Raw genomic sequence first — 25297 nt, 5'->3', positions numbered from 1 at the left:
CCTCTTCATTGGACTGTTCACTTCCCTCCTCCTCCTCTTCAACTGCTTCAGACTCACTCCCACCTTCACCCATCGCTTCACTGCTTTCTTCCTCTTCTCCTTCTTCCTCCTCTTCAACTGCTTCAGACTCACTCCCACCTTCACCCATCGCTTCACTGCTTTCTTCCTCTTCTCCTTCTTCCTCCTCTTCAATCTCCGTACTATTGTTCTTCTCAGTCCCTTTATCCTCTTCCTCACTGCTAGAGTTTGTTTCCTCCTCACCCTCTTCTTCCTCCGATTCATCATCTCCCTCTTGCTCACCCTCTCCAGAAACACTCTCTGCTTGATCCTTTTTGTCACAGCTACTTTTTCCTCTATCCTCCTCCTCTTCTTCCTCTTCGTCATCCACATTGCTTACACTCTCTCCCTCTTCCTCCTCATCTTCAGTTTCTCTGTATTCTCCCTTTTTACTCTCATCCTCTTCTCCTACATCTTCTCTGGAGACCTTGGAGGTTTTCTGATCTTCATCCTCCTCCTCTTCGTGGTCTTGCTGGGAAGTTTTCAAGGTGTGTACTTCTGTTTGTGAACAGTCTTCAACCCCTGTCTGCTTGGTCGTGTCACTTTTCACAGCCTCATGTTCAGACTGATCACGATCATCGCAGTCATCTTCTTGAACTCTATTCCGAGACTCTAACGGGACACTGACTTGAGCGTGTTTCTTTGCGTTCTCTTCTTCTTGATTTGACAATTCTGCAGAGGACAATGTCGAGGCGAAGGAAGCCTGCCTAATCGCACTTTGCTTTGTGAACTGTTTCCCGCGACTGGATGCTTTGGACGGTGTTGAGACGGCTGTGTCGCTGATGTCCGCCTGTACACTGGTAACTGCATCAGCGAGGACCTCCACAGCTGCACCTGCCATCCCAGCAGCGGGAAGAACAGCGACTGCGTCACTGAGAATTTGTGCCCATCTTGGTTTATCCTCGGCCTCCTTGTTTTCTCTCTGTGAAACGAGCAGATCTCTATCAGCAGGTTCAAAGGCCTGCAGGAATTTGGCACCGCTGACAGAAATCTCCTCTGTTCTCTGAGGGGTTTGTGAGGAAGGTGTGTTACCCACCACAGGTGTAGGTGTATCCTGCTGTGGAGATACAGTCTTATTACTCCTCAGCTTGGCCCCTTTATTATCCTTAGTGTCTGCCTCACCTTTATCCATGATCTCCTCTCCTTTTTCCCACACAGGCTTTTCCTGTGCTTTCTTGTCACCAGGTAACTTCTGCTCGTCTGCAGGTTTACCTTTCATTCTCTGATCCGTGCTATTGACAGATTTATCTGCACCGTGTCCTTCACTTCTACTTTGAACTGCATTATTTTTGACTGGTGTGGATTTGAGCTTTTGTTGCTTCCCTTTGACTTTTACAGGTGTAGACGTCACACTCAGGGCTTTCTCAGGGGTGGTGACAGGTGTATTTCCTTTTTTCACCGATGACAGCTTTTTACTTTGACCTTTCCCTGCTGCAGATTTAACCTTGGGCACATCTCTCGTTGGGGCCAGTTTGACGTCTGTTCTTTTAATCTGGATTGGTGCACGTTTGACATCTTCCTCTGCAGCATTTCCCTTGAAAGTTGAACTTCCTCTTTGGACAGACATGCTGTTTGTTTCATTCCCTTCTGTGACCTTGATAACAGGAGATGTCTTGTCCAAAGCGGACAAGTTAGATTCCTCTTGGTTTGCTGTCCTTATCAATTCTATCACATCCTCCTGGTTTATGTGGACTGCTTGCAAATCTGTACTTTTCCTTCCACTTTCCTTCAATGCAGTTGCTCTCTGACCTGCTTTAGTCAGATGAATAGATTGTGGAGCTTTTTCATTTAACTCTGATGGTTTATTCCTACTGTGTTTTGTGGATTTAACATGGTAGAGCTCCTTTTGTGCCTTTTTCTCATCTTGATTTTGGATTTTATTTGGCTGCTTTGTGATGTTCTCTTTTCCTTTGGATGTGGCTTTGTGGTTATTTTTCTTTGTTGCAGATGCTCCTTTCTTTAAAGAGCTACAGCCTTTCAAGAGCTCGGCGGGGAAGGCCCCGTGAGAAGTTTTTTCTATTTTCCCTCCGGACTGGAGCTGCTCAGCAAACGCAGCGCCGTCTTTTGTTGTTCTTCTGAGAGCTCGGCCCTTTTTCTTTTCCTGAAATAAATCAAAGAGAAAGCAGAGACTTGTGAAAATGTGAAATTAAAAATAAAACAGGCAGAAAAAGGTCATATGCTGAGTTTTTAAAAAAGTTGTACAAGCACAGCAACGGGCCTGCAATCAATGTGACTGCACATGTAATTATGACATTTTACTGCCAAATTTCATCTGACCCTATAATTTCAGATGTGGCTGTTATTCATTAACAATATTTACAATAGATATTTTTTATATAACAGTGTATATACATCATCATGTCAGCAACAACCCAAAAATACATTATTTGGTATATTTTGAGATTAACTGTACAATTACATTTCTGCACAGTATAATTTTTAACAAAAAAGTATAAAGGAAGTGGTATAAAATTTCAAAGGGAAATCATGGCTTGTTATGGCGTTTAGGTAGATTTCAATTATAATACCAAGAATATCACAGGACATATGTTGATGGTGGGCAAACATAACAAATCAGTTATCAACAAATCTGTCGTTGGTGTGGGCGTGAGAGAAAACCATGGTGACAGTGGAGAAAAGAAGAGTAATACTTGTGTTTTCCTTTTACAGTAGAGATAAACAGATGGTGGTTAACTTGGGGTCAGTGAGGTGATGTTTAATTAGTTTAATTATCTTTTGTATCTCTCTAGATTATTTCTCTGTCACACATCAAGGCCTACACAACAGAGCAAAGGAGAGGTACAGCCACTGGAGTACTACTGCATATAATATTGAGTTTTTTGTATTTCAGTATTTCAAATGGATGCAACTTTATATATACTACACTTCACTACATTTCTAGGGGTAATATCCACTTTAGGACATTTTAAGTAACTTGCATATTACATTTTAACATTCAAAACATAGGTTTTTAAAATATGATGCAATTCTTAGTGCACAAAACCTAAATTGAATCACTTAAAGACCTAAACTGAGTCCATAATGTTTTAATGTAATGAAAAATACCATACGCATTTGTTTCACTTGTTTTAAAATGTTTATAATCAATATTCTTAATGATAATGTGTCAAATGACAATGTGGAATCAATGTGACAATGTAAAAGGAGTCGCTCAGAGTAAAAGATTGTGCTGGATTATCATTAAGTATCAGCCGAACCTCCAGCATGGCCAGATTGATGGAGCCTTTGTATCTGCAGTCTATGGAGCTGGCAGAATGCCTCAGTATCTCTGATAACAGGTTATCAGAGATACTGAGGCGTTTTCAGCCACCACAGGAAGCTGAAAAAGCTCCAAAAAAACCACTGTGCACTAAATGCTCAGCACCACACAGATGCAGGTACAGACTGCCTGGTGAATAAAGTGGAGAATAGCAGTGAAAGACACAGGTAGTTCCCTCAGTGGCTGGTGGAGACCAAAAACAGAGATAATAGAGATTAAAAATATTTGACATACAGTCTTCGTGTAGCCAGAAACATGACTCGATGTGATGATAACTACTAAATGTGTAAATAAGGAATTGTTTGATGATAAATTCATCATGGCTGGCGGCTGTGGCTGAGGCTGTGGCTGAGGCCTCTTCTAACCAGAAGGTCGGTGGTTTGATCCCAGTCTTCCCCAGTCTTGGGCAAGATACTGAATCCCACATTACTTCTCATAGAAAAAAGACTGCCCATAGATGCACTGTGTGAATGCTGTCAGATTTGCAGAACTCAATTATATAAGAAAATGCCAGCATGTGAGTCACTTTTTCATTTTAGTTACTTAATTCTATTGTTTTATCCTCTTGTGAAGCACTTTGAAACTTTGTAAGGAAAAGTGCTACACAAATAAAGCGTATTATCATTATTATTGTTATTATTATTAATGAGTATGAGTTGTAAAAAATACCTCTGTACAAACTACAGCCAGGAGAGGAAGGAGTTACTGAGCACCACATGTTCATACATTACTCCACAGCTTGCCTCATCCCTGGCAGTGGAAACGCTGATGAGATGTGGCAAAGATCCTGCCAACTCTTCCAAAGCATTGTGTGTGTGTGTGTAAGTTTATAAGAGTGTGTGTATGTGTGTGTGTGTGTGTGTGTCTCTGTGTGTGTGTGTGTGTGTGTGTGTGTGTGTGTGTGTGTGTGTGTGTGTGTGTGTGTGTGTGTGTAGCCCAACAACATTTGTTTATTAGTAGAATCAATCCAAACTAAAAAGCAGATGAATGTGAAATATTGAGACACTAAAACACACAAACACACAGGCTGCAGACACACACACACACACACACACACACACACACACACACACACACACACACACACACACACACACACACACACCCACATTGCTGAGCTATGCACATTTCTTGGAAAACTCAATGAGTGTTAAACATTGCCTCTTCCTGCCCTGGAGTGCACACAACCTCGACCACAACCAAGGAGCCTACAGGGGAAAATAACGTCCAACTATGAACAATGTGCTACACGCACCCATTATGAACTCCACTTTCACTCTGGTTTAACTGCAATATTCATTCTGCCTGTGCAATCCAATGTCTTAAGTGCAATGCATTCCACTGTATATATTCTTATCTACTTGTTTTTATTCCATTTATGTATTTTTTCTCTCTCACCGTATCTGGCAAAATGTCAGAGTCGACTGCTCTTCTGTTCTGCAAATCTTCACTGATCACTTGTCTCTGAACATTTTCTCCCTCTGAAACAGAAGACAGAAGAGTGTGTTTAACATCTGTAACATCTAATATTTTTTTATGGATTTACATGGATCTGCAACAAGCACTGTTCAAATTACAGGTGTAATATACCTGTTTGTGATGAGGCGAGGCCTTCTCTCTCTCTGAGACCTGTAGTGTGTGATGACATTCTGCCATTTAAGGCCTTCTTAGCACCCGACGTGTGTTGGACTCTATTTTTTCCAATCCTCTTTGGGAAGAGAACGTTCGGGTTACGTTTAGTTACAGACTTTGGCGACGGCATGGAAGAGGGAAAGTCTTTGGGATCAGACGTAGAGGAGGAGGCTCTATGGAATTTACTCTGAAGTGATGATTGAGAATGTAAGCTTGATGGCTTGGAGGATACGGATTCGGACAGAGGTGCGGGTGAGAGTGGTGGGCTTGGTGGTGCGTCTGACAGGGGTTTGGGGGGTGATGAAGGGGTGGTCACATCCTTTGAACGTGTCGTGCGGCTTAAGACGTTCCTGGATGTTTGCCAGGAGGCGTTGAGGAAGTCAGAGTTCAAACGTGGGAGGTTCTGGAACATTTCTCCAAACAGATCCACAGAGCTCTCCTGAAAAACACAAGAGGAGGTAAACAGCAAAATAATCATTACTGAGCTAAAGGTTTATGTCCCATCTATTGAGCTCCTCCAACAGTTAGCTAGTGGCACTACAGCAGAGGCACATGTTGGTGCAACACTGTCCCCTACTGGATTTAAACAATGATTACAATTATCTGACGCTAAAACAAAAAATATCTATATATTTCTAGGATTTGAGCAGGAGACTGTTACAGACGTTTTAATACCACATGAAAGCCAGTTAAATATCTTTTTCATCGTCATACCAGCCAAATTATGATGAGAAACCACTAAGGCATAAATTATTTATTTGTCTTATTATATATTTTCAGTACTACCCAGCAGTAATAGTAACATTCCTTTCCAATGTTTTAAATGAAAGTGACCTGGACACAGTAAATGGTATGAATGGATTGATTGATTTTTCAGCTTGTATGTTTTAATCCTGCGGTTTTCTCAACAACCTCTCATTCAAAAAACATTACAGTCAAAACTGCGCTTCCATGGATTCTCACGGATACATCCACAAAGATTGAGGTCAATCGGATGAGGAGTTGTTGAGAAAATGGAAATAGAGACGGACAGTTTCGTCAATTTATCATTAGAATTAGAAGTAGGTTCTCACTTTCTCTCTGTGGCGAGCTCGAGCAGCGAGGGCCGACTTTGGGACCAGTGGAGTTGGATCCGTCAAAGTGTCTAACAGGAGCATTTCTAAACGCAACAAGCTCTCATTGATGGTGACATCCTTCTCTGGCACCACCTCATGGCTCTCTGGTGGTTTGGGTGCAGCCAGTACTAGCATGTGGTTACAACCGCAGGACACCTGAATGTAGGAAAACACATGGAGTTTATAACTGTGTGCTGTATGATTCCTCTAATCGGCCTCAACAACCACTTAGACTGATTTACTCTCAGACACAAAGGATATACCACCTAGGAGATAGACAGCAGTTACACAGAGATTCCAGCTGCAGAGTTTCGGGCTTATTGTTTTGCTAAAATATAGTTGAGAGGCACACACTTGGAGCTACAGATGAAACAATCCACTTACTAACTGAACGTTGTATTTGAGAAAACGTCTACAAAGTGTTGGGCTGAACTGGTTTGTGAAGTTTTCCTCCCCTGAGCCCAGTTTCCCATGACGACTGTCACCAAATGTGTAGAGCAGGCCGTTCTCTGCAGAGGAGGGAAAAGTACATGAAATAAGCACTGCTGCCTCGTGTTATCATCCTGCAACTGTTGTTGTGCTGGAATAATACGTGGATTCATCCATTTGTCAACAAACTAAAAATGAACAAAAAATGTAGAAGAGTGATTATTTCTCAGGCAAAAATGTCGCACTGTTTCTCAGAAGGCTATGACGGCTATGAAGGGCTGCAGTAAAGGCCACAAATTCCTGCCTCCTCCATGTTAGTGGATGGGACATGGATCAAACTTTTTTTCCTAAAAGATGGTTTCTGTCATTTTAGGTTTCATTTCAAGATAAACAGTTGGATCTGAATCAGTTTCCCCATCCACACAAAAAAAAACATTATTTCGAAGTAAAATCTACAGTATTCAAAACATGCATGAACAACCACAAAGGTGAACAGGCTTTACTGTTTTACATGCTATTATGATGACAAGAGAAATCTTACCAGTGATCACAGCAGTGTGGTTCTCTCCACAGGAGACGTGTCTGTTGCTGCTGTTAGAAAAGTGCTCCAGTGGTTTTGGCAAATCGACCTCAAACAGAAACGTTCCATGGCCCAGCTGACCGTACTGACCCCTGCCGAACGTGTACACGTTCTCCTCTGGCAGAGACACAGACCAACAGGCCATACTGGTTATATACAGTTAACACCAGTGGTTCTCAGTAACTCTAATTATTTGAAAATACAATCATTATCTATTATTACCTTACTTTAGTGTCTCCATTATATGATACTTGTACTCCACTATATTTCAAAAGAAGTTTAGTTGTTTTTACACCATTACATTTATCTGAGTGATTGAGTTACTTCTTAGATTTAGATTTTTGAAATATCCATGACACAGTTTCACTTCTGTTGGCAACACGTTGAAATAATATCACTATAGACTGGTTTATTTTGAGATAGACACACAATATAACTGTCCTATAAAATAGTTCAAATCAGCTCCACTTTGACCAGCTAAGAAAAATGCTGCTCAAATGTTTATTGATACTTGATTTTGATCTAAATTCGACTAGAGTCGGTAAAGGATCTGAATTCTTGCACCTATGATTACCTGGAGGTGAAATATTAGTGTTTTTAGGTCAAACAGAGGAGTATGTTAAATAAATGATGACGTCTGTTTGTGGAACAACAGTTTTAACACCTACCAGTGAGTGCTGCAGTGTGCTCCCCTCCACAGGACACCTGGATGACACGACCCAGAATCCCTTGCACCCTCTGGGGGACTGTGTGATTGGCGAGCTGCTCTGTCTGGAGACCAAGACGTCCATTCGCACTTTCACCAAACGTGTAAAGACCTCCATCCACTGGAAACCAACACAATAGTCCCAACACGAGGAATCAGGTTTAAGGCATCTGAATGTAAAATATTGATGTAGGATCACTCTGAATGGGATTGCACTTTTTTTCTATAAATAGTTTATTGATCCCTAAAGTGGCAACGCAAAAGCACATATGTAAATAATTAAATGAAAAATACATAGAGTTGAAATACACAATGATGAATCTGTAGTTTCCCAGCTACAGATTTATCTTCCAATATTATTATTATAGAAAACGTGTCAAACTTATTGTATCTATTAATATAAACTGCCTGTTTAAATGTCTATTTGCTAATCATGTGCTACAGAGGTTGTTTGACAGAATAAAATGATTGAGTCTTGTGCTGTGTTTGTGTTGTACCTGTGACAAATGCTGAGTGGTGGTATCCACAGGAGACCCACATCACCGCCTCTCCAACATCCACCTCTCTGGGTTCAGCTGCTGATCCCTCGTCCCCTAAACCAAGCTGACCCACGGAGTTGTCTCCCCACATGAACAGCCTGCCGTCCTCTGCCAACACACAGAAACAGTAGTACGACAACGACACACACACACTCATACAGTTTGGGCGATGTGCAGCAGTTAATTCTCGCGGGTGTTGTAACCTGTTAAGGCAGCTGAGGTGTTGCACCCTGCAGAGAGCATCCTGACTGGTGCATGGTCAAAGAAGGGAGGCAGCAGGGCGAAGGACGTCGTGTTGCTGCAGTGACCCAAACCGAGCTGCCCCTCCTGGTTACTGCCAGCACCGTACACACAACCCTGCCCTGGAAACATGCACAACCTTGTTCAACACGAGAACAACCACTGAGCACAAACTATCCATCATTTGGTCATTATTGATCTTACATGTGCAGACAATTGTGTGATCTCTCCCACAAGCTACAAGCTTCACCGTCTCAGACTTTAAGGCTAAAAGGGAAAAACATAGCTGTTATTATTACAAACAAAGTATTTGGTATAGTCAGATCACAAAATTAATCAAAAACAATATTAATTTATTGCTGCAAATATACTTCTGAGCCAAGATACCAAATATTGTTTGATTTCAACAAGTCATAAGTGATTGTGAACTGCCGGGTTTCGGAATGTTAAGTGATTCAGAGCTGTCACCTAGGGCCTTTTCGCTGTTAATTAAGCAATTAATCAGGAAATAGTTCAGCTTATTATAGTTACAGTCCGAATGTGAACTGACGTACCTTTCACAGAGGCAGGTTTACTGGCTGCACGTTTAAATCCCAGCCCCAGTTGGCCGCAGGTGTTGGCACCAAACATGAGGATCCTCCCATTGTCTGCATAACCACAACGGATATGAAAGTTTGACTTGGCTGCAGAAAATGACTTTTTGTCCATAAGTGAGCATGATTAGTATTCATTTAAAAAATATATATATGTACCTGTGATGACAGAAGTGTGCGCCCCACCACAGGATATATGCACTGGATGGTCGTTCTTCAACCAGAATTTACTGGGTACATTGTCTGCAAAGCTGCTCTTTCCAAATGTGAAGATGGCTCCTGTTTCTTCAGGAAACAGAATAAAAAGTTTGAAACAAAATCTGCAACGTACATCATTTCTGCACTGCACAGAGCTGACTGCACTGTTCTTCTGACAAATGTGAGGTTCAACACAGGACCTGAAGGCCGCACTGTCTGACTGACTGCTATCTAACTTAACAGGGGACCTGAAGGCAGCACTGTCTGACTGACTGCTATCTAACTTAACAGGGGACCTGAAGGCAGCACTATCTGACTTAATTCTCTCTAACTTAACAGGGTACCTGAAGGCAGCACTGTCTTACTGACTGCTCTCTAACTTAACAGGGGACCTGAAGGCAGCACTGTCTGACTGACTGCTCTCTAACTTAACAGGGGACCTGAAGGCAGCACTGTCTGACTGACTGCTCTCTAACTTAACAGGGGACCTGAAGGCAGCACTGTCTGACTGACTGCTCTCTAACTTAACACGGGACCTGAAGGCAGCACTGTCTGACTGACTGCTCTCTAACACCGGCTAAATCCCGGCCCAGCCTGCTGTCACATCTCATCTCTTTAAGAGGCAGCCTGACAGAAATAGCAACAGGTTTTTACAACACACACACATACGTTAGCAGTATTCAAAGGTAAATAGGACCATACAGAGATGAAGGCTGTATGTGTAGAGAACAGTCTCACCAGGTATGTCTGCATCTGTCTGTCCGGTCATCTCCTCCACTGCCCCCCCTCACATGTCACATGCAGCTCTGTGCTCAGACCGGCAGATGAAGGAGAGGTCAGGGAGGGGAGGACCAGGAAGATCATCCTGGTTTTAACCAGGGATCAAGTCATGGGCAATGATATTTTTGATTATATAAAGAGCAGACTAGTATTTTGTGTTTGGTGTGGAGTGAAATAAAAAACATCTACATAAAGATTTACCAACACATTAGTTCCCATGAAATCCAGGATATTAGATGGATGCATATTTTTAATCCTTATTAAGACATGGCTCAAAAAAATGTGCCTTGCTTTATGAGAATCAGTAGATGTTTAAAATGGAAAGAGAGACTTTTCAGAAAAAGGGAAAACATTTGTTAACAGGATGTATAGGTAAGTACAAGACGAAGAGATTAGATATAAGACCATAAAATACACATTTTATTTAAAATACAGTGTTTATGTTTATTGAGAAAAAAACGTTTTTTGTTTGTTAAATAACCTACTTTCATTCAAACTGAAAAAAAACAACAGAAAAGATTCTGAATTTGATTGAAAAGTTTGAAAAAAAATCTTGCAAACAGAGGAAAAAAAACACAGATTCAAGAAACACAAACAAGTCCAGTTGCCTTTAACTTCACATGTACAACTCCTGCACAGAGGATGTATAATATGTAGAGATGTGTTCTCTGTGCAGGCTTTGGTTTCTAATATTACATCATCAGTCCTGCAGCGCGAAGCCCCGCCTCCTCTCCTCCCCCTGCACTGACGTCACCAGCAGCCACGCTGTCGGTTGGCTGGTGACTCTCCGGCTGCATGTGGCTGAGAGGCAGTGAATCAATGCTGATGAAACTTTGAATCAACAAAAGCGCTTCCACTGAATTTGTATTTTGCGCTGCAATGTTTGTTAAACTGTTTTCCGTCCACAGCCCAGTTTTCAAATGTCTGAAAACTTTGCACAGCCGCTCTGCACGCGGGTTTAGGTGAGAAGCTCCACATGAGTTATTTTTAACTTTGCACGTTGGTTTTCATGTTATTCTGCAATTAAAGTGCAGAGAATGTTTCATGCATTGTGATTTCATTCGTTCCCCTGCTCAGCTGTGGAGCTGCTTCCTTCGCCCCGGTGAGTTTGAAAGGTCGCAGTTGTCTCACTCTGAAAGATTTCAGCTCAGATGAGATCAAGAGGTTGTTGTGGGTGTCTGGAGATTTGAAACACAGGATCAAACATGAGAAACAGGTATGTTACTGCATAACTAAAGCTGTGTATTCATTATCCATTTTTAAAAAGTGTTCTCAGTTTGTGCATCATCTGTGTGGGTCACAAACTTAAAATCATTTCTATTTTAGTATCTTCCTCTTCTGCAAGGCAAGTCCATTGCTATGATATTTGAGAAGAGGAGCACCAGAACAAGAATGTCCACAGAAACAGGTGTCGTGCTGTTATCTGCTCTGGTGTGTGCCATGTGGCTCAGTTAGACTTTCACATGAATGATGGTGGAGGTGGGTCATTGTAGGTAAAACTAATAAATGCACTGGACAGTTTTCATTTGTTAAGTTCACACAAATGTCCATTATTACATTTATTTGAACACTCATCGAAGAATGTGACTTCTCACTGTGTGCTGGGCTCAAAGTTATTGTTGTATGGACACAAAAGAACTGCTGAAAGGACGACTTTCAGTGCATCCCTGTAACAAAGCCTCTGTGCAGCAGTAACACACACACACGCAGTTGTGTCTCCATGACTTCGGAGAACATTACATTGCCTAACATGGGGACTCTAATCTTAACCATGGTAACTACTTCCCTAAACCTAACCTTAACTGAAACTTAACCAAAACCAAACCGAAAAACGTGTCTTCACATTAAAATGTAATGATTTACGTTATGGGGTTTCGTCTCCAGTCTCCATAAACAGATCTCCCACAACATGAGTGCATGAAAAATACCTGGACCACATCCACACACACCTGAGCTAAATCATCTAAATGTATTTTCAAGCTCTATAGGCAAGTTGAAGTTGTCTAAATATCATAATTGCAGGTTTTGCTCTGCTGGGTGGACACCCCTGTTTCCTCACCTCTCAGGACATCCACCTGAGAGTGAATGAGAGCTGTGCAGACACAGCCAGGTGAGACTTATAGTCAAGAGGTGATATGGTCCCGATGGTCTCGAGCACTGTCCTCCTGTTCATTTTGATGCCATTTGACAAGCCATATTTTTGAAGTGACAGGACCGTGTGTCTGATCTCGTATATGAACCTCAGTCCCATGCTCAATGTTTCATCCTCCTCCTCAGGGTTCTCTCAGGATTCTGTGATATTGTCTTGGCCCGAGTTTACAGTCACTCCATGTTAGAGGAGCTGGATAATGATGCCTCCGTCCCCATCATCAACGGTCTCTCCGACCTCTACCACCCAATCCAAATCCTGGCCGACTTCCTCACTTTACAGGTATCTAACTCTTCAATTGACTCAAATTTTTCCCCCGATAAATGATAATGATGTAGTGTTTTAAAATTACCTCTCTGCTACAGGAGCATTATGGGTCGCTCAGTGGATTAACAGTGAGCTGGATTGGAGACGGCAACAACGTCCTCCACTCCTTCATGATGACTGCAGCAAAACTGGGCGTCCATCTTAAGATTGCTACACCAAAGGTTTGTCTCGTTATACTCCATCGCAAGCATTTGTCTTCTCTTTGAGTCCACTTTTATCATTTCCGTTTGCAGATGGTCGTTTTGTAGTTTGCAGGTGTAGAGGCATGCAGAGAACTGTTGGTGGCTTTTGGATGATTGAGAGAAAGGGTTTGGTTTGTCCCCAGTTCAGCCACAAGTCCAAGTAGAAATGTGCAAAACCAAAAATGATCCAATATTTGGCACAAAGTGGTGAAACGCAGTGCAGTGGAACATATTACTCTGCAAGGTTTTCTACTAAATCTTGAGGCCATCTGAGGGAACATGAGCTCGATGCAGTTTCATCAGATCCCTCAGAATCTGTGGGTTGATTGAACTTTCAGATCAAACATCTTTTAGTCTTGAATGTTTCAACCTAGATCTTTGTTGTCTGCTATGTTCTGAGCTTTTTGCAATAAAAAATATAATCCCTTATAGTCTTGAGAGAGGAAATGTTTGAGGAACAAATCATTAAGCTTCTGTATCTCCATCTACATCAGCTTGTCTAACCAGAAATTAACCTAAAACTCTATCTTTATTAACAGGGGTATGAGCCAGAGAGGAGTGTTATTCAAGAGGCACAGAAACTCTGCAAAGAGGTGAGCTCATCATTAGGCGTCATTCCTATAAGCATACCTTAGGTCTGATAACATTTTAAATGAGCGTGATATTTTATTTTTGTCTCAGCACGGGACGCAGCTTGTTTTGACCTCGGACCCGATGGAGGCCGCACACGGCAGCAACGTTTTGGTGACTGACACCTGGGTCAGCATGGGACAGGAGGAGGAGAAAAAGAAGAGGCTCAAAGACTTTCATGGTTACCAGATTACAATGAAGGTAAAATCTATTTGAGTATTTTTATTCATATTTAAGGAACAATCCAACATCTTGACTTTTTCAGACTTTGTTTGGTACAGAGAGGAGAAAGGGCCACCCACCAACATGCCTGTCGCTTAGGTGAAATAAGCAGGAGCCTGTTCCCACACAACTGTACACACACTATCACTGGAAAACACCCACTATGTCTCAAACAGGCTCCTGTAAGAATAGCTGACTCTAAACAAGGCAGCAGCATTTAACTGTGTGTTAAGTGTGTGTTGCTTTATTTATATGAACAAGGACCCAAGGTCAAAATTAAATCAGATGCACTTTTTATAAACTGAGAAAATTATTTTCACGGTAGATTATCATACGAACAAAACTGCCTGTGTGATATTATCTGTAAAAATGCACAAAAAATAAATTGGTCAATACAAATACTGAATTTCTGTTACTGTCCAAAGGCACTAAAAATGAATACTGTGAATAAAATAACTAGATGTGTAGGGATTGTAAACTGGTTCTTGTAAAGACCTTTGTATTTTGGGTCATTTCAGACAGGAAGTGTGGCCAAACCAGACTGGACCTTCCTTCACTGTCTCCCCCGTAAAATGGAGGAGGTGGATGACGAGGTTTTCTACTCCTCCCGCTCCCTGGTCTTCCCCGAGGCTGAGAACAGGAAGTGGACAATCATGGTGAGATGAAACACAGGTTTCACAGGAACCTTGTGTGAGATATATTAGATCCTCTCAGTCTTTAACCTCCTTTGTGTTCATGGTATTAATCTGCATGTTTCTCTTCTCTCTCAGGGTCTGATGGTTTCTCTTCTGACTGACTACGCTCCACAGATCCCCATGCCGAAGTTCTAACCTCAGGTCTTAACGTGGTGTAATAATCAGGCTGCATGTGATATCTGCACGACGAGACGATTTCTTGTTCACCATCTTCACACAAGATGGATGAGTCCAAAGTCGTTGTGTCAACATCTTTTTGATTTAGAGCACAGATGGCATGGTTTGCCTGGCCCTGCTCTTCAATAGGAGACTGCTGCTGTGCAAGGTTTTCTGTTTACATTCTAAATTTAAATCTAAACTGTGACTGAGAGCAATGATTGTGGCAAGTTTACATTGGAAATGTAGCTTTTCAATGTGTGTTACTGAAAGAGAAAAGATTAGCAACTTGTACGACACGTTAGGCCGAGCGTGATCATACCAAAACCACTGTTTTTACATATCTCAGCCAGTTTATGACAATTATAAACATTATGTTACTGCAGACTCATTTCCAGGATTGGATCCAATAGAAAAGTATAGTTTATTACAGTAAGAAAATAAATGTATAGATTGGATTTTGAGTTTATTTTATTTTTGTGTCATGCATTAAACATGCCCAGATAGAAGATAATCAAAAAGAAATACCAAAATCCAAAATGGCGACATAAATAACATATAATACAAAATAAATAATCCCTGCTGACTCACAGCAGCAGTATGGATCACATGTGATAATCACATATACAGTTGTTGTTGATTGCTATAATGTAAAATGTTTACACGTCTTAGCAAATGGACTAAAGATTTAAACAAACCTGGGCAATGTAGAGATATTGAAATAAATAAATATTTAGTTTTTCAATAAATATCTCTAACCAGTGGTTAAATATGTCTTCATGTCATTTTTGTGAGTGTAAATATCTGTTTTTTTTAGGTTTTCTCTGAGTTTTGTCCCTTAAGGTTTGATGCAGAATCATGGGACAAAAAGAAAGAATACCAAACACTATAAATAATTTCAGTTCTTACAAACACTGCCAGAAGGCAAGAGCTGCCTTAGTTTCTTGTCCTTTCCAAATAATACATTTATTAATGAGGAGATTCATTCATAATGAAAATTGAACGTCATGGAGTCAGACTGGGATCACATGAAGAGACAGAGGACACTGAGACAGTACAGACATCGAGTTAAGAACTAACATTGTATATTCTACACCCAACCACAGCTGCTTTCATAACAAGGTGCGATGTCCTCTGTTCTTAACCCTCAAGAAGAGTGTGGAAAAACTACCAAAAAACAAACAGAGTGGAAACAAAGTAGAAACCTCAGAGCCACATGTGAGACATCCCTCTCCCAGGACGGACAGAAGTGCGATAGACGCCGTATGTATGTAACTGAAGGCATCAACAAAATTAAAATATTTACAACATTGATTAGAGGAAACAGTATTTAGCATAATGGAGAAGTGGGTCAATGTTTAATGTATTTTTCATAAGAAAATGTCTGATAGAAACGAAGGGAGCAGCGATGACAATTGAAATGGAGGAGTTGTTGCCAGTAATAATAGAATATGTGAGAATATCAAGCAGTCTTGTTGTAATCAGTCCAGGATCAGCCGCCACCACGAGTTATGAAATACACAAAACACAAGCAATGCAATAAAACACAAATACTGATCATAGCATTCACATATGTAGGATTTACTGCAGGTCTGCTAACTTAGACTGCATTAGTTTTACTTTGGAGCTTCTTATTTTATATATTATCTACATGCATGTGTTGTTATATAGATATTATAATGATATTACAATATTCATATTTATCAGATTCAGTGTCACCCTGGGTGCATCATTAGGCAGACTGCGCCACCATATGGACGGAATCCGTATTGCTTCCCTGCTTCTCATTGGCTGACGGAGGGTGACGCGTTAGTGCGGGAAGCTCTGATCCACGTGGGTGGTCCGGCTGGGAAAGGAGGCTTCATTCACAAATATCAACAGATCGTCACTAAAGACACATGTATACGTTTATACTGTGTTTATATAATTATTTCTGATATGAGACCAGACGCTTGAGCTTCACGTGGAACCAGAGGATGGATTCAAATGTCCTTTAAACGGTTTGAAGCGCTTCTGAAGCTGTAGCGACGTAAAAACATGACATTATCTGAGCTGGAGGCTGAATAAGTGCTCAAGCAAAACACGGCTGGACCACCCACACACTGGAGGAGGGGGGGGAGGAGGTGGACGCCATTGTAGCCGCCGCTGGTCGAGTGTGAGTCGGCTCCGATGTTGCCAGACCCCGCGGTGTCCCGGGTCCTCCAGAGGTCCCCCAGCACCCCGTCCCAGCGGGTCCGAGCGTGAAAGCAGAAGATGGAGGTTTTGTCGCCGCAGGGCCGAACATGTGGCGCCGCCGAGCCGAGCCCGAGCAGGTAAGAGGGGGGAGAAGTGGACGCGTTTCAGCGGCGGACAATGGGAGAAAGTTTGGAAGCTAACCCGGGCTAACCCAGGGTTGACGTTCTAGCTCGCGATGTGTTCTCACTCTTTTCTTCTTTCTACACTTTGATAAAGTTGATGTGTGTCCGTACTGAGATGTGCAGGAGGACAATGCCGCGTTTTAAAGTTTACTTGCACTCCCGTAGTTTTACTGTGAGCAGTTTGACTTTAACCCGAGCTGAGAGATGCTAACAAATCCGCTGGAAAACAACGTAAACTAACGAGGCTAACGTGACAGTGTCAGGTTTTACAGCTTCACTACTTTGTTCTGAAACTGCGAACTTTTACCTCTTAAGGGTTTAATCCTCCAGACTCCTGAGCTCCATTTTTACAGCTTGGAAAGAAGTAGCAGCTCAGTTGTGTGTCCTGTGTTTGACTCAAAACCCAACGATGGTGATAAATGTAAACTTGTGCCACAGGAAACCTTCAGATTAGTTTTTTTTTAATAAAACAAAAGTAGTAGACACGTTGTTTCTTGTTGTCATGTATGTGATTTAATGTTACTAGTGTTGGACCTGCACATTTTGATCATAGATTAAGTTTCTGTCATTTTCAAGCAAAAATGTCAAATATGCTCAGGCTGCAGCTTCTGATGTCTTCTATGTGACATTCTGCTGGTTTTCTTATTGTCAGGTTTTGTCAGACATGACCTGAGAAATCTGTTTACATTTCATAAACGTGATGATTTATTGGGGAAGCGATCAAAAGATGAACTGATGATCACAATGGTCATTAGTTACAGCCCTTTATATTATGTTATGACATCATTATTATTACTAATACATACATATGTAAGAAGCATTTAAATGTTGAAGCTGGTTAAGTTTGAGATAACTTAATACTTAAATGTAGTGTTTGGCATCTGTTTAAACTTATTAATTAGCCTGAATAAAATCTAGCAGAAGAGCAGAAAATGCTATTTATCAAGTAAATTTAAAGATGTATATGTGTGTGTCCCTTTTTTCCACATGTTCTGTATATATAAAACTGGAAGTGTGTGTGTGTGTGTGTGTGTGTGTGTGTAAATAGGGGTGTCTTGTATTCCCCGGCCAAATGCGTTGACATGATACAGAAATACAAAATATGTGTGTGTAGTATGTATACAAGGTCATTTTCTATATAATAATAATAACTGTAGGTTTTTATAAGTACAATTTTTATCTGCAAAGAAATATACAGCTACCACATCAGTAGTGGGGAGTTTCAGTCCTGTACATGAAACAGGAAAGTTAAAGTCTAGCAAAGGATTTGTATTTAAGGAGCCAAAACATGCAAACAGGAGATTTTCCTGTCATTTCTTTTACCATCTTTCTTTTTGTCCGTGTCTTGTAATTTAACAGTCTCCTACCATTCCTTCACCTGTCCGGTGGCCCAACCTCTCACCATGAACACCAGTAGGAACTGCACCGCAGCCGGCAATGGTGAGGGTCTGGCTGCCCTGGAGTGGGTCTCCATAGTGACCATCACGCTCCTCGCCTGCCTGGGGAACCTCTTGGTCGTGGTCACCCTTTATCGCAGGCCTTATCTGCTCACGCCCAGCAACAAGTTTGTGTTCAGCCTGACCCTGTCCAACCTGCTGCTGTCCATGCTGGTGCTGCCGTTCGTGGCCGTGAGCTCGGCAAAGAGGGAGTGGGTGTTCGGGGTGGTGTGGTGCAACTTCACCGCCCTGCTCTACCTGCTCATCAGCTCGGCCAGCATGCTCACCCTCGGGGCTATCGCCATTGACAGGTTGGTGCTGAGTTCTGTTAAGTTGCATGGTGTAACACTTGACATCTATCCCGGGAGAGGGATCCCTCACATGTGGCTCTCTCTGAGGTTTCTACGTTCTTTTTAGCCGGTTAAAAGGTTTTTTTAGTAGTTTTTCCTCACTCTTGTTGAGGGTTAAGGGCAGAGGATGTCACACCTTGTTAAAGCCCTATGAGACAAATTGTGATTTGTGAATATGGGCTATACAAATAAAATTTGATTGATTGATTGCTTGAAAACAAGAGCCGGGGGCAATTGAGTCATTTCATAACAATTCTCATGACAAACTCTTCTAATTAAACGTGATGCATTATTCATGTTATCGGTTGTAAATGTTTGAATGATGCATGTTTAAATTCAGACTTTTTCTGTCGTGCAGAGAAAACAGTGGTTTGAGGTAAACAGAGGAACGTTTGTGTGGTCAGAATTGGTTCCCGTGCCTTTGACTACGACCGTTAACTGCCACCATTACCAGTGCAGCTGCATCAGATTGTTGTCGGCAGCTTCCACGTGTCGGTGAGCGTGAGGCAGGTTACTGCTGAGAAGGAACGCTTGACTTCCTTAATACACATTCTTATTTGTGCCACTGTAATTAAAGCGAGTCTAATCACTGGAAACATGGCCCAGCATTTGTCATCAGTGGAGCAGCCTTTTCATGGCCAAATAAACACAATTACAAAGCATGTTGGGTATACGTGTATATTCTATAGTTTAGCCCCTAAACGCAATTGATGATTACAGTTGTACACAAGTCTGGGGACAGCAGGAAATTATTTATTGCGTACATTTTTGAAGGGACATTAAAAATTCATATTTCTTCAAATGTTCATGTTAATGTTTCATTCCTTATGCAGCAGTAATTTCCCTCACTGACTGACAAATAATTTACCATAACTTATGAGGCATTTTTTCATATTCTGTGAGCAACAAACCTGTTGTGGTAAATGCAAACTGCCTGTTTACCTCTGTCTAAAACAAAGCGTGTTTCTGCTGTAGTGGACTCTGAAAGAAACACGTGCATGCTCACTAACTCAATAAGTCTAAGTTTTTTTCCCTTTAAGTTCAGTCTCCTTCCTTGTAAATAAGATTAGTTAACAACCCACTTAGTTCATGGTATTTTCCTAGAGATTTTCCCAACTCAAGTGACAAGCATTAGACAGACTTACACAGAGCCAGTTCAAATGTCCTCTGACCTGAATGCACCATTCATCTGTAGAGCCCAGGTTATTTCAATTAAAAATAAAAACGTGACAGTTGAAACTGCCTACATGTACATCGCTAATCAAGTAACTACTCATTACTAATATTAAGCTTGATGATTTTTTTTAAACATTCTTAAGAATGGTGCTGTTATTTAATGGTTATTTAATGTTTAATCTTATTTAGATAAATACAAATAAAATATTTTATTTGATTAATTGTTTTAATAGTGTATCTTGTAAAAAAAAAAAAAAAGGCCGAAACATTCCCTTTATACGGGTTTTCTCAGTTTTTTTCTGGTTTTTTTGTTCAACGCACAACTTTTTTTTTTCCCCTTCTGTTTCCCTCAGTGTAATTGTGCAGTGTATGATGACAAATTACTGTAGTACAACTTTATTGCAAGTGACTAAGCCCTCCTGTTAATGTTCTCTGAAACATACAATCCCTACTGTTCTCACTGCTGTTCTAATTACCACAAGAACCTCGGGGGGATACACTACATGCTTTTGTTCTCTGTTTCTCCTGTTTTCAGCTTTTCAGAAATCATTGTTGAAGGGGAAAGTGCAGCCTTGAGTTCCTGTTTCACACATTCAGATCTGAGTCGTCTCTGTTAATTGGGCCAGAAGGCTCCTTGAAAAAAGGTGTTAAGTCTCCCTACTTGGTGCTTTCCTTACTAGTTTCCTCTTTTGTCGGAACAGGTATTACGCAGTGCTCTACCCGATGATCTACCCCATGAAGATCACAGGAAACCGGGCCGTCGTGGTCATCGCCTACGTGTGGTTACACTCTCTGATTGGCTGTGTGCCTCCTCTGTTCGGCTGGTCCTCCTTCGAGTTTGACTGCTACAAGTGGACCTGCGTTGCGTCTTGGCACAGAGAGCCGAGCTACACAGCCTTCTGGGTCAGCTGGTGCATCCTCCCGCCGTTGATCATAATGCTGGCCTGCTATGGTGTCATTTTCCGCGTTGCCCGCATGAAAGCTCGTAAAGTCCACTGCGGTACAGTCGTGGTGGCTCAGGACGACTCCAGTGGAGCTCAGAAGAACGGACGCAAGAACTCCAGCACCTCAAATTCCTCTAGTGGAAGCCGGCGGAGCCTGGTGTACGCAGGGAGCCAATGCAAGGCCTTTGTCACCATTTTAGTGGTGATAGGCACCTTCCTGGTGACGTGGGGGCCGTATGTCAGTGTGGTGTGCACCGAGGCTTTGTGGGGACAGGGGAGTGTATCTCAGGGGCTGGAGACTCTGGTCGCATGGCTTTCCTTTTGCAGCGCCGCGTGCCACCCACTCATCTATGGTTTGTGGAATAAAACGGTGAGGAAGGAGCTGCTGGGGATGTTCTTTGGAGACCGCTACTACAGAGAGTCGTTTGCTACTCGGCATAGGAATTCCCGACTCTTCAGCATCTCCAATAGAATCACAGGTGGGAGAGATTCATGTGCAGCTCAGTCAGTGTGAATGAGGATGTCTGTTTATCTCTGTATTTTTGATTTCTGACTTTTTTATGGTAAAGGTTCAGGGTGTAAGATTTAGGTGAAAGGCAGAAATTGAATATAAAATAATACTAGTGATGTTTTCACTCGTATGTAATTGTATTACCCATTATATTTAAATACTTTATATTTACATCGGGATGGGTCCTCTCTACTGAGGCCGCCATGTTTTTTAGTGGACAAACTAAACACCTTTTGAGTTTTTATGACAATTGAAGGCTGCTGCCGGTTCTCATTCATGTTTCGAAGGGGAGGGTGTGGTGAGGGGTATTCAGCTGCAACATACAACTTCACCACTAGATGTCACTAAATTCTACATGCTGAACCTTTAATATGTCATATTTGACTAAATGTGGTTAAAAATGTTTACACATACAAAGAGTGTGAATCCGGTTTCTAGTTGCTGTCATTGTGTGTACACACCAAACCAAGAACAATGTTCAGATAAACAAAATTATTTTATAACATCTGCTAAATATTTTTCAATGAATTTGTAGTGGGAGGTGTCAGAACAAAATATCGCATTTGATTAGTTTTGTCCAGAAAATATTAGATTGGTAGTGAATGCAATGATTAACTTTAATACATTCAGGATAATTCAATATATTATATCCATGTATAACGTTTTGTGTTGTGGTGTTTTTTTATTTGGTGTATTTTATGTGATGTGTATTATTTTCGTATGATAAGAATTTGCTTGTGTCCTTCCAGACTTGGGTATGTCTCCACACCTGACGGCCATGTTGGCTGGTGGAGGGCATCTGTTGGCCCCTGGTAGCAGCACAGGAGATACCGGCTTCAGTTTCACTCAGGACTCGTGTAAGTGTTGAACACAGGAAGCAGCAGGATTTAAAAAAGCCAAGTCCCCCAAAGCCATCCGATATTCAGATTTTAATGCATCTGTGATTAGCTCCTGCATTTCCTTTGTGTATTATATTGTGGGGGGGAAATGTGTGCATTAACAACACACTTCAAATAGACCATATGAATTCTGATGTTACATGTGATACAGCCAACACAACACCTGATTTCAACGCTGGATGACAAATCCACACCTCAAAAACATTCAATTTTCAATTGTATAAAGCAGAGAAACTGGAAAAAACAATTTAAAGACCACAACTCTGTCGTCCAGTGATATTTCATATTATAAATTGAGTCATTTGGTCAATGACTGTTGATGGTTATTACCAGTAGAAGTTGGATCTTTCCCAACAAACGTTTCATTCATGCCGTTAAATTGTGTCTAGTCTACTTTAGAAAACTCTATTGTTGATCTTTACTATATATAAAATGGAGACAACGTTATAAATATGAGGTGTGAAATGTCGTAACAAGGTCTTACTAACCCTATTGCGTCATACTCCCTCAGCTTTGTTACCACAGGCTCCACATTCCTGTGTCACAGCTCATGTTTTCATTTGAGGGCATAAATAAGATAAATAATGTCAAGTGTAAACATAGAAATGTCCAATTATCCAACACATTTCTGTCCTTGTCTGGTTAATTATAAGATTTTGAATTATTTGTAAAGTCTTTCTTTCCGTGAACAAGGATTTTTGTTTTCCCCCACAGGCACAGACGTGATGCTGCTGGATGACTTCTCTGTTGACGGCTCCTCCCAACAACAGCAGCACGGGAATCTGTCCGGAAAGAGGAGGAGCTCGGTCACCTTTGAAGACCAGGTGGAGCATTCCAAAGGTATCTGTCATTTCCTCTCTTTCCCCAAAGATAAGAAAGGGGGGTTAATGTCGTACTCACTGTGGATTTGAAAAATAAATCAGGATTAGTTAACAAATAATTCAATATCTACACTTTTCTCCACAGCTGAAAACTTCAACGCATCCTCAGCCCAAGTCCACGCAGAGGAGCACAAATCTCTCGACACCTTTGCTTCCTGCCTGGCCATGGCCATAGAGAGCGACGCTAAGCTCACCCTGTTTGGCGAGGGTCTGGCTCTGCCTGGGGGGCTGTTTGTGACGAGGGCGGTGCCGAGACCTAGATACTTAGACGGTCAGAGACTGAGGCTGGAGAGTATCGATGAAGGGATCGTCAAAGACGACAGAAATGAAGAAGAGCAGGACATAGAGGAGAAACCAGTCTGAAAAATGCGGCTCGTCTGGTAACTTGTCGAACATTCTTCGACTATACTCAGTTTATTATCGGTGAACTGTGGTGGTTTCACACCCTCAACGCTGTTATGTGACCTGTCAGGGCGGAGCCTGTCCTGCCCTGTGGTACACATGATGAAGTCTCGTGACACATTGGTACACCATACTTGAAACGATTAGGAAGAGGTACATTTCCACTTGGTCTGACAACACACAGTGCTCACCAGCAGTTTCTTCCCAAGCTTTTATATGGATTCATGTCATCACATAACTACGGTCACCTGAATGGTCTGATGTAGTAAATCGTTCACTACATATTATTATTGTTGGTCCTCAGAATCAACAGGAACGGATGCGACATCAGGGCTGAGCTGTATGAAACAATATTCACTTCTATCTTCACAACACTGTTATCAGATCCCTTTAAAACCTTGGATAACCTAAATCCAAACAAAAGTTAGTTTTGAGCTCAGTTTGTCTGTTGTGTAGAAACAGATTTAGAGCCAATTTGTGCTTGTACTGCACATCAGTAGTTCACATACACACTATGTATGACAAGAACTTGATGATCAGGGGGATTGTAGGGTTACAACTCAGGTCTTTTCAACACCAATTCAATATCTGCAGATTAATTATTTATTTGTCTATAAAATGACAGAAAACTGGAGTAAATTCCTGTTATAACCAACTCTCTATAACCCATAGACATTCAGTTTATTAGCATTTTTCTCCTAAAAAATAAAACCATCAAATTTGTTGTTGCCTAAATAATTTTAAAAAAATGAATTGGTGGTGCGAATACAGAATGAATTGTAATAGAAACAGAAGAATTGTGTGTGGAGATACATCAGTGATCACAGTGTATCTTTATACTGCTCAGCCCTGAGCTTCACCATATCAACACAATCTGTGGTCCAATATCTCTAGTATTAGTAAAGTATATAAAGTGTGTTGCTTGTTGTGTAGAGACCTGCAGGGACAGTCCCGACATGTCATGCTTATCTGCTTCAGACGACTGTGGACGTACCACAGTGATTGCACTTGAACACGTGGCATGTGCTCGTTCCCACACAAACCACTCTGGTGTCATGTCGGAGGAGGAGGAGGAGGTGATTATTACTGTTAAGTCAGCGTTCTTTCATATGTAAAGCAGAATAATAGCAGAACCAAATGAGGTAAGAGGAGAACAGAATAATGACATTGTTATATTAATGGAAACACATTAGCAGGGGCCCATGTTTCATTATGTCGTGGACCTACTGGGCGACAATGTCAGAAATAAATGACTGTATTTTCCTTTATTGGTCATTAAAAGTCAACTCACTGAAAAATAAATTTAATTCATTGTTGAATCAGAGGACAAGTTAAGTCTTAATGCAAAGTAAAGGTCTTTAACTACAAAGTTTTTTTCTTGTTATCTAGTACATGTACATTTACCTCAGTTTCTACACTCCATCCTTTCCTTCACTGTCATTAAAGGAATTCTGAGATTTATGAGTAGAGCACGACTTTGGTGCTTCAGTCTTACCTCGTATTTTCGTACTATGTTTGCACAGGTACTTCTTTTGTAAGAAAAAGCTGTTTACCTGAGAAGTGATGTAACCTTTTGATTTTTTTACTATACAGAAAGTATTAATACCCATACTTGCATTAAAGTTTTGTATCAAGATTCTTATATTAAAAGTTTTTTTTTTAACTTAAAAATGTCTGCAGAAGCTTGTCCTTATTATGAGCTGCTGGGATTTTGAAATCGTTACCATGTCTGCAATTCAACTAGTTCCTACAATAAAAAGCCTCAGGTTTTAAAACTCTTAAATTCAATTAACAAAGATTCTTTTTTTCTTGCCCATCAAGCAGGATTTCT

General features: G+C 41.2%; 3 protein-coding genes across 3 annotated transcripts in view; 2 read left to right on the top strand and 1 right to left on the bottom strand.

Annotated features, from left to right (window-relative positions):
* rpgra (retinitis pigmentosa GTPase regulator a) overlaps positions 1–10138 on the bottom strand; it is a 10889-nt gene extending 751 nt beyond the window's left edge. Inside the window, exons 1-14 of the mRNA XM_034574976.1 lie at positions 10108–10138; positions 9331–9456; positions 9133–9225; positions 8783–8845; positions 8542–8700; positions 8297–8446; positions 7762–7920; positions 7055–7210; positions 6469–6593; positions 6043–6240; positions 4928–5408; positions 4736–4818; positions 139–2158; positions 1–63 (exon numbers count right to left, since the gene is read on the bottom strand). The exon at positions 1–63 is cut by the window's left edge and continues 435 nt beyond it. Of these exons, the coding sequence (XP_034430867.1) occupies positions 1–63; positions 139–2158; positions 4736–4818; positions 4928–5408; positions 6043–6240; positions 6469–6593; positions 7055–7210; positions 7762–7920; positions 8297–8446; positions 8542–8700; positions 8783–8845; positions 9133–9225; positions 9331–9456; positions 10108–10138 (3907 nt within the window). The remainder of the gene's footprint in view (positions 64–138; positions 2159–4735; positions 4819–4927; positions 5409–6042; positions 6241–6468; positions 6594–7054; positions 7211–7761; positions 7921–8296; positions 8447–8541; positions 8701–8782; positions 8846–9132; positions 9226–9330; positions 9457–10107) is intronic.
* A 781-nt stretch (positions 10139–10919) lies between these two features.
* Positions 10920–15274, top strand: otc (ornithine carbamoyltransferase). The gene is made up of 10 exons (XM_034574807.1): positions 10920–11111; positions 11227–11365; positions 11476–11557; positions 12172–12259; positions 12427–12580; positions 12664–12786; positions 13347–13400; positions 13489–13638; positions 14178–14315; positions 14430–15274. Exons 1-10 carry the CDS (start codon positions 11029–11031, stop codon positions 14487–14489), a joined length of 1071 nt encoding a protein of 356 aa, XP_034430698.1. The 5' UTR covers positions 10920–11028; the 3' UTR covers positions 14490–15274.
* Positions 15275–16343: 1069 nt separating this feature from the next.
* gpr161 (G protein-coupled receptor 161) lies at positions 16344–25137 on the top strand. The gene is made up of 6 exons (XM_034574145.1): positions 16344–16822; positions 18227–18614; positions 20531–21252; positions 22034–22141; positions 22898–23023; positions 23150–25137. Exons 2-6 carry the CDS (start codon positions 18271–18273, stop codon positions 23425–23427), a joined length of 1578 nt encoding a protein of 525 aa, XP_034430036.1. The 5' UTR covers positions 16344–16822; positions 18227–18270; the 3' UTR covers positions 23428–25137.
* The last annotated feature ends 160 nt before the right edge of the window (positions 25138–25297 follow it).

Source organism: Hippoglossus hippoglossus, chromosome 21 (assembly GCF_009819705.1).
Source record: "Hippoglossus hippoglossus isolate fHipHip1 chromosome 21, fHipHip1.pri, whole genome shotgun sequence".
Lineage (NCBI taxonomy): Eukaryota > Metazoa > Chordata > Actinopteri > Pleuronectiformes > Pleuronectidae > Hippoglossus > Hippoglossus hippoglossus.
The sequence above is the reverse complement of the archived record's forward strand: the minus strand, read 5'-3'. Positions and strand labels throughout refer to the sequence as shown.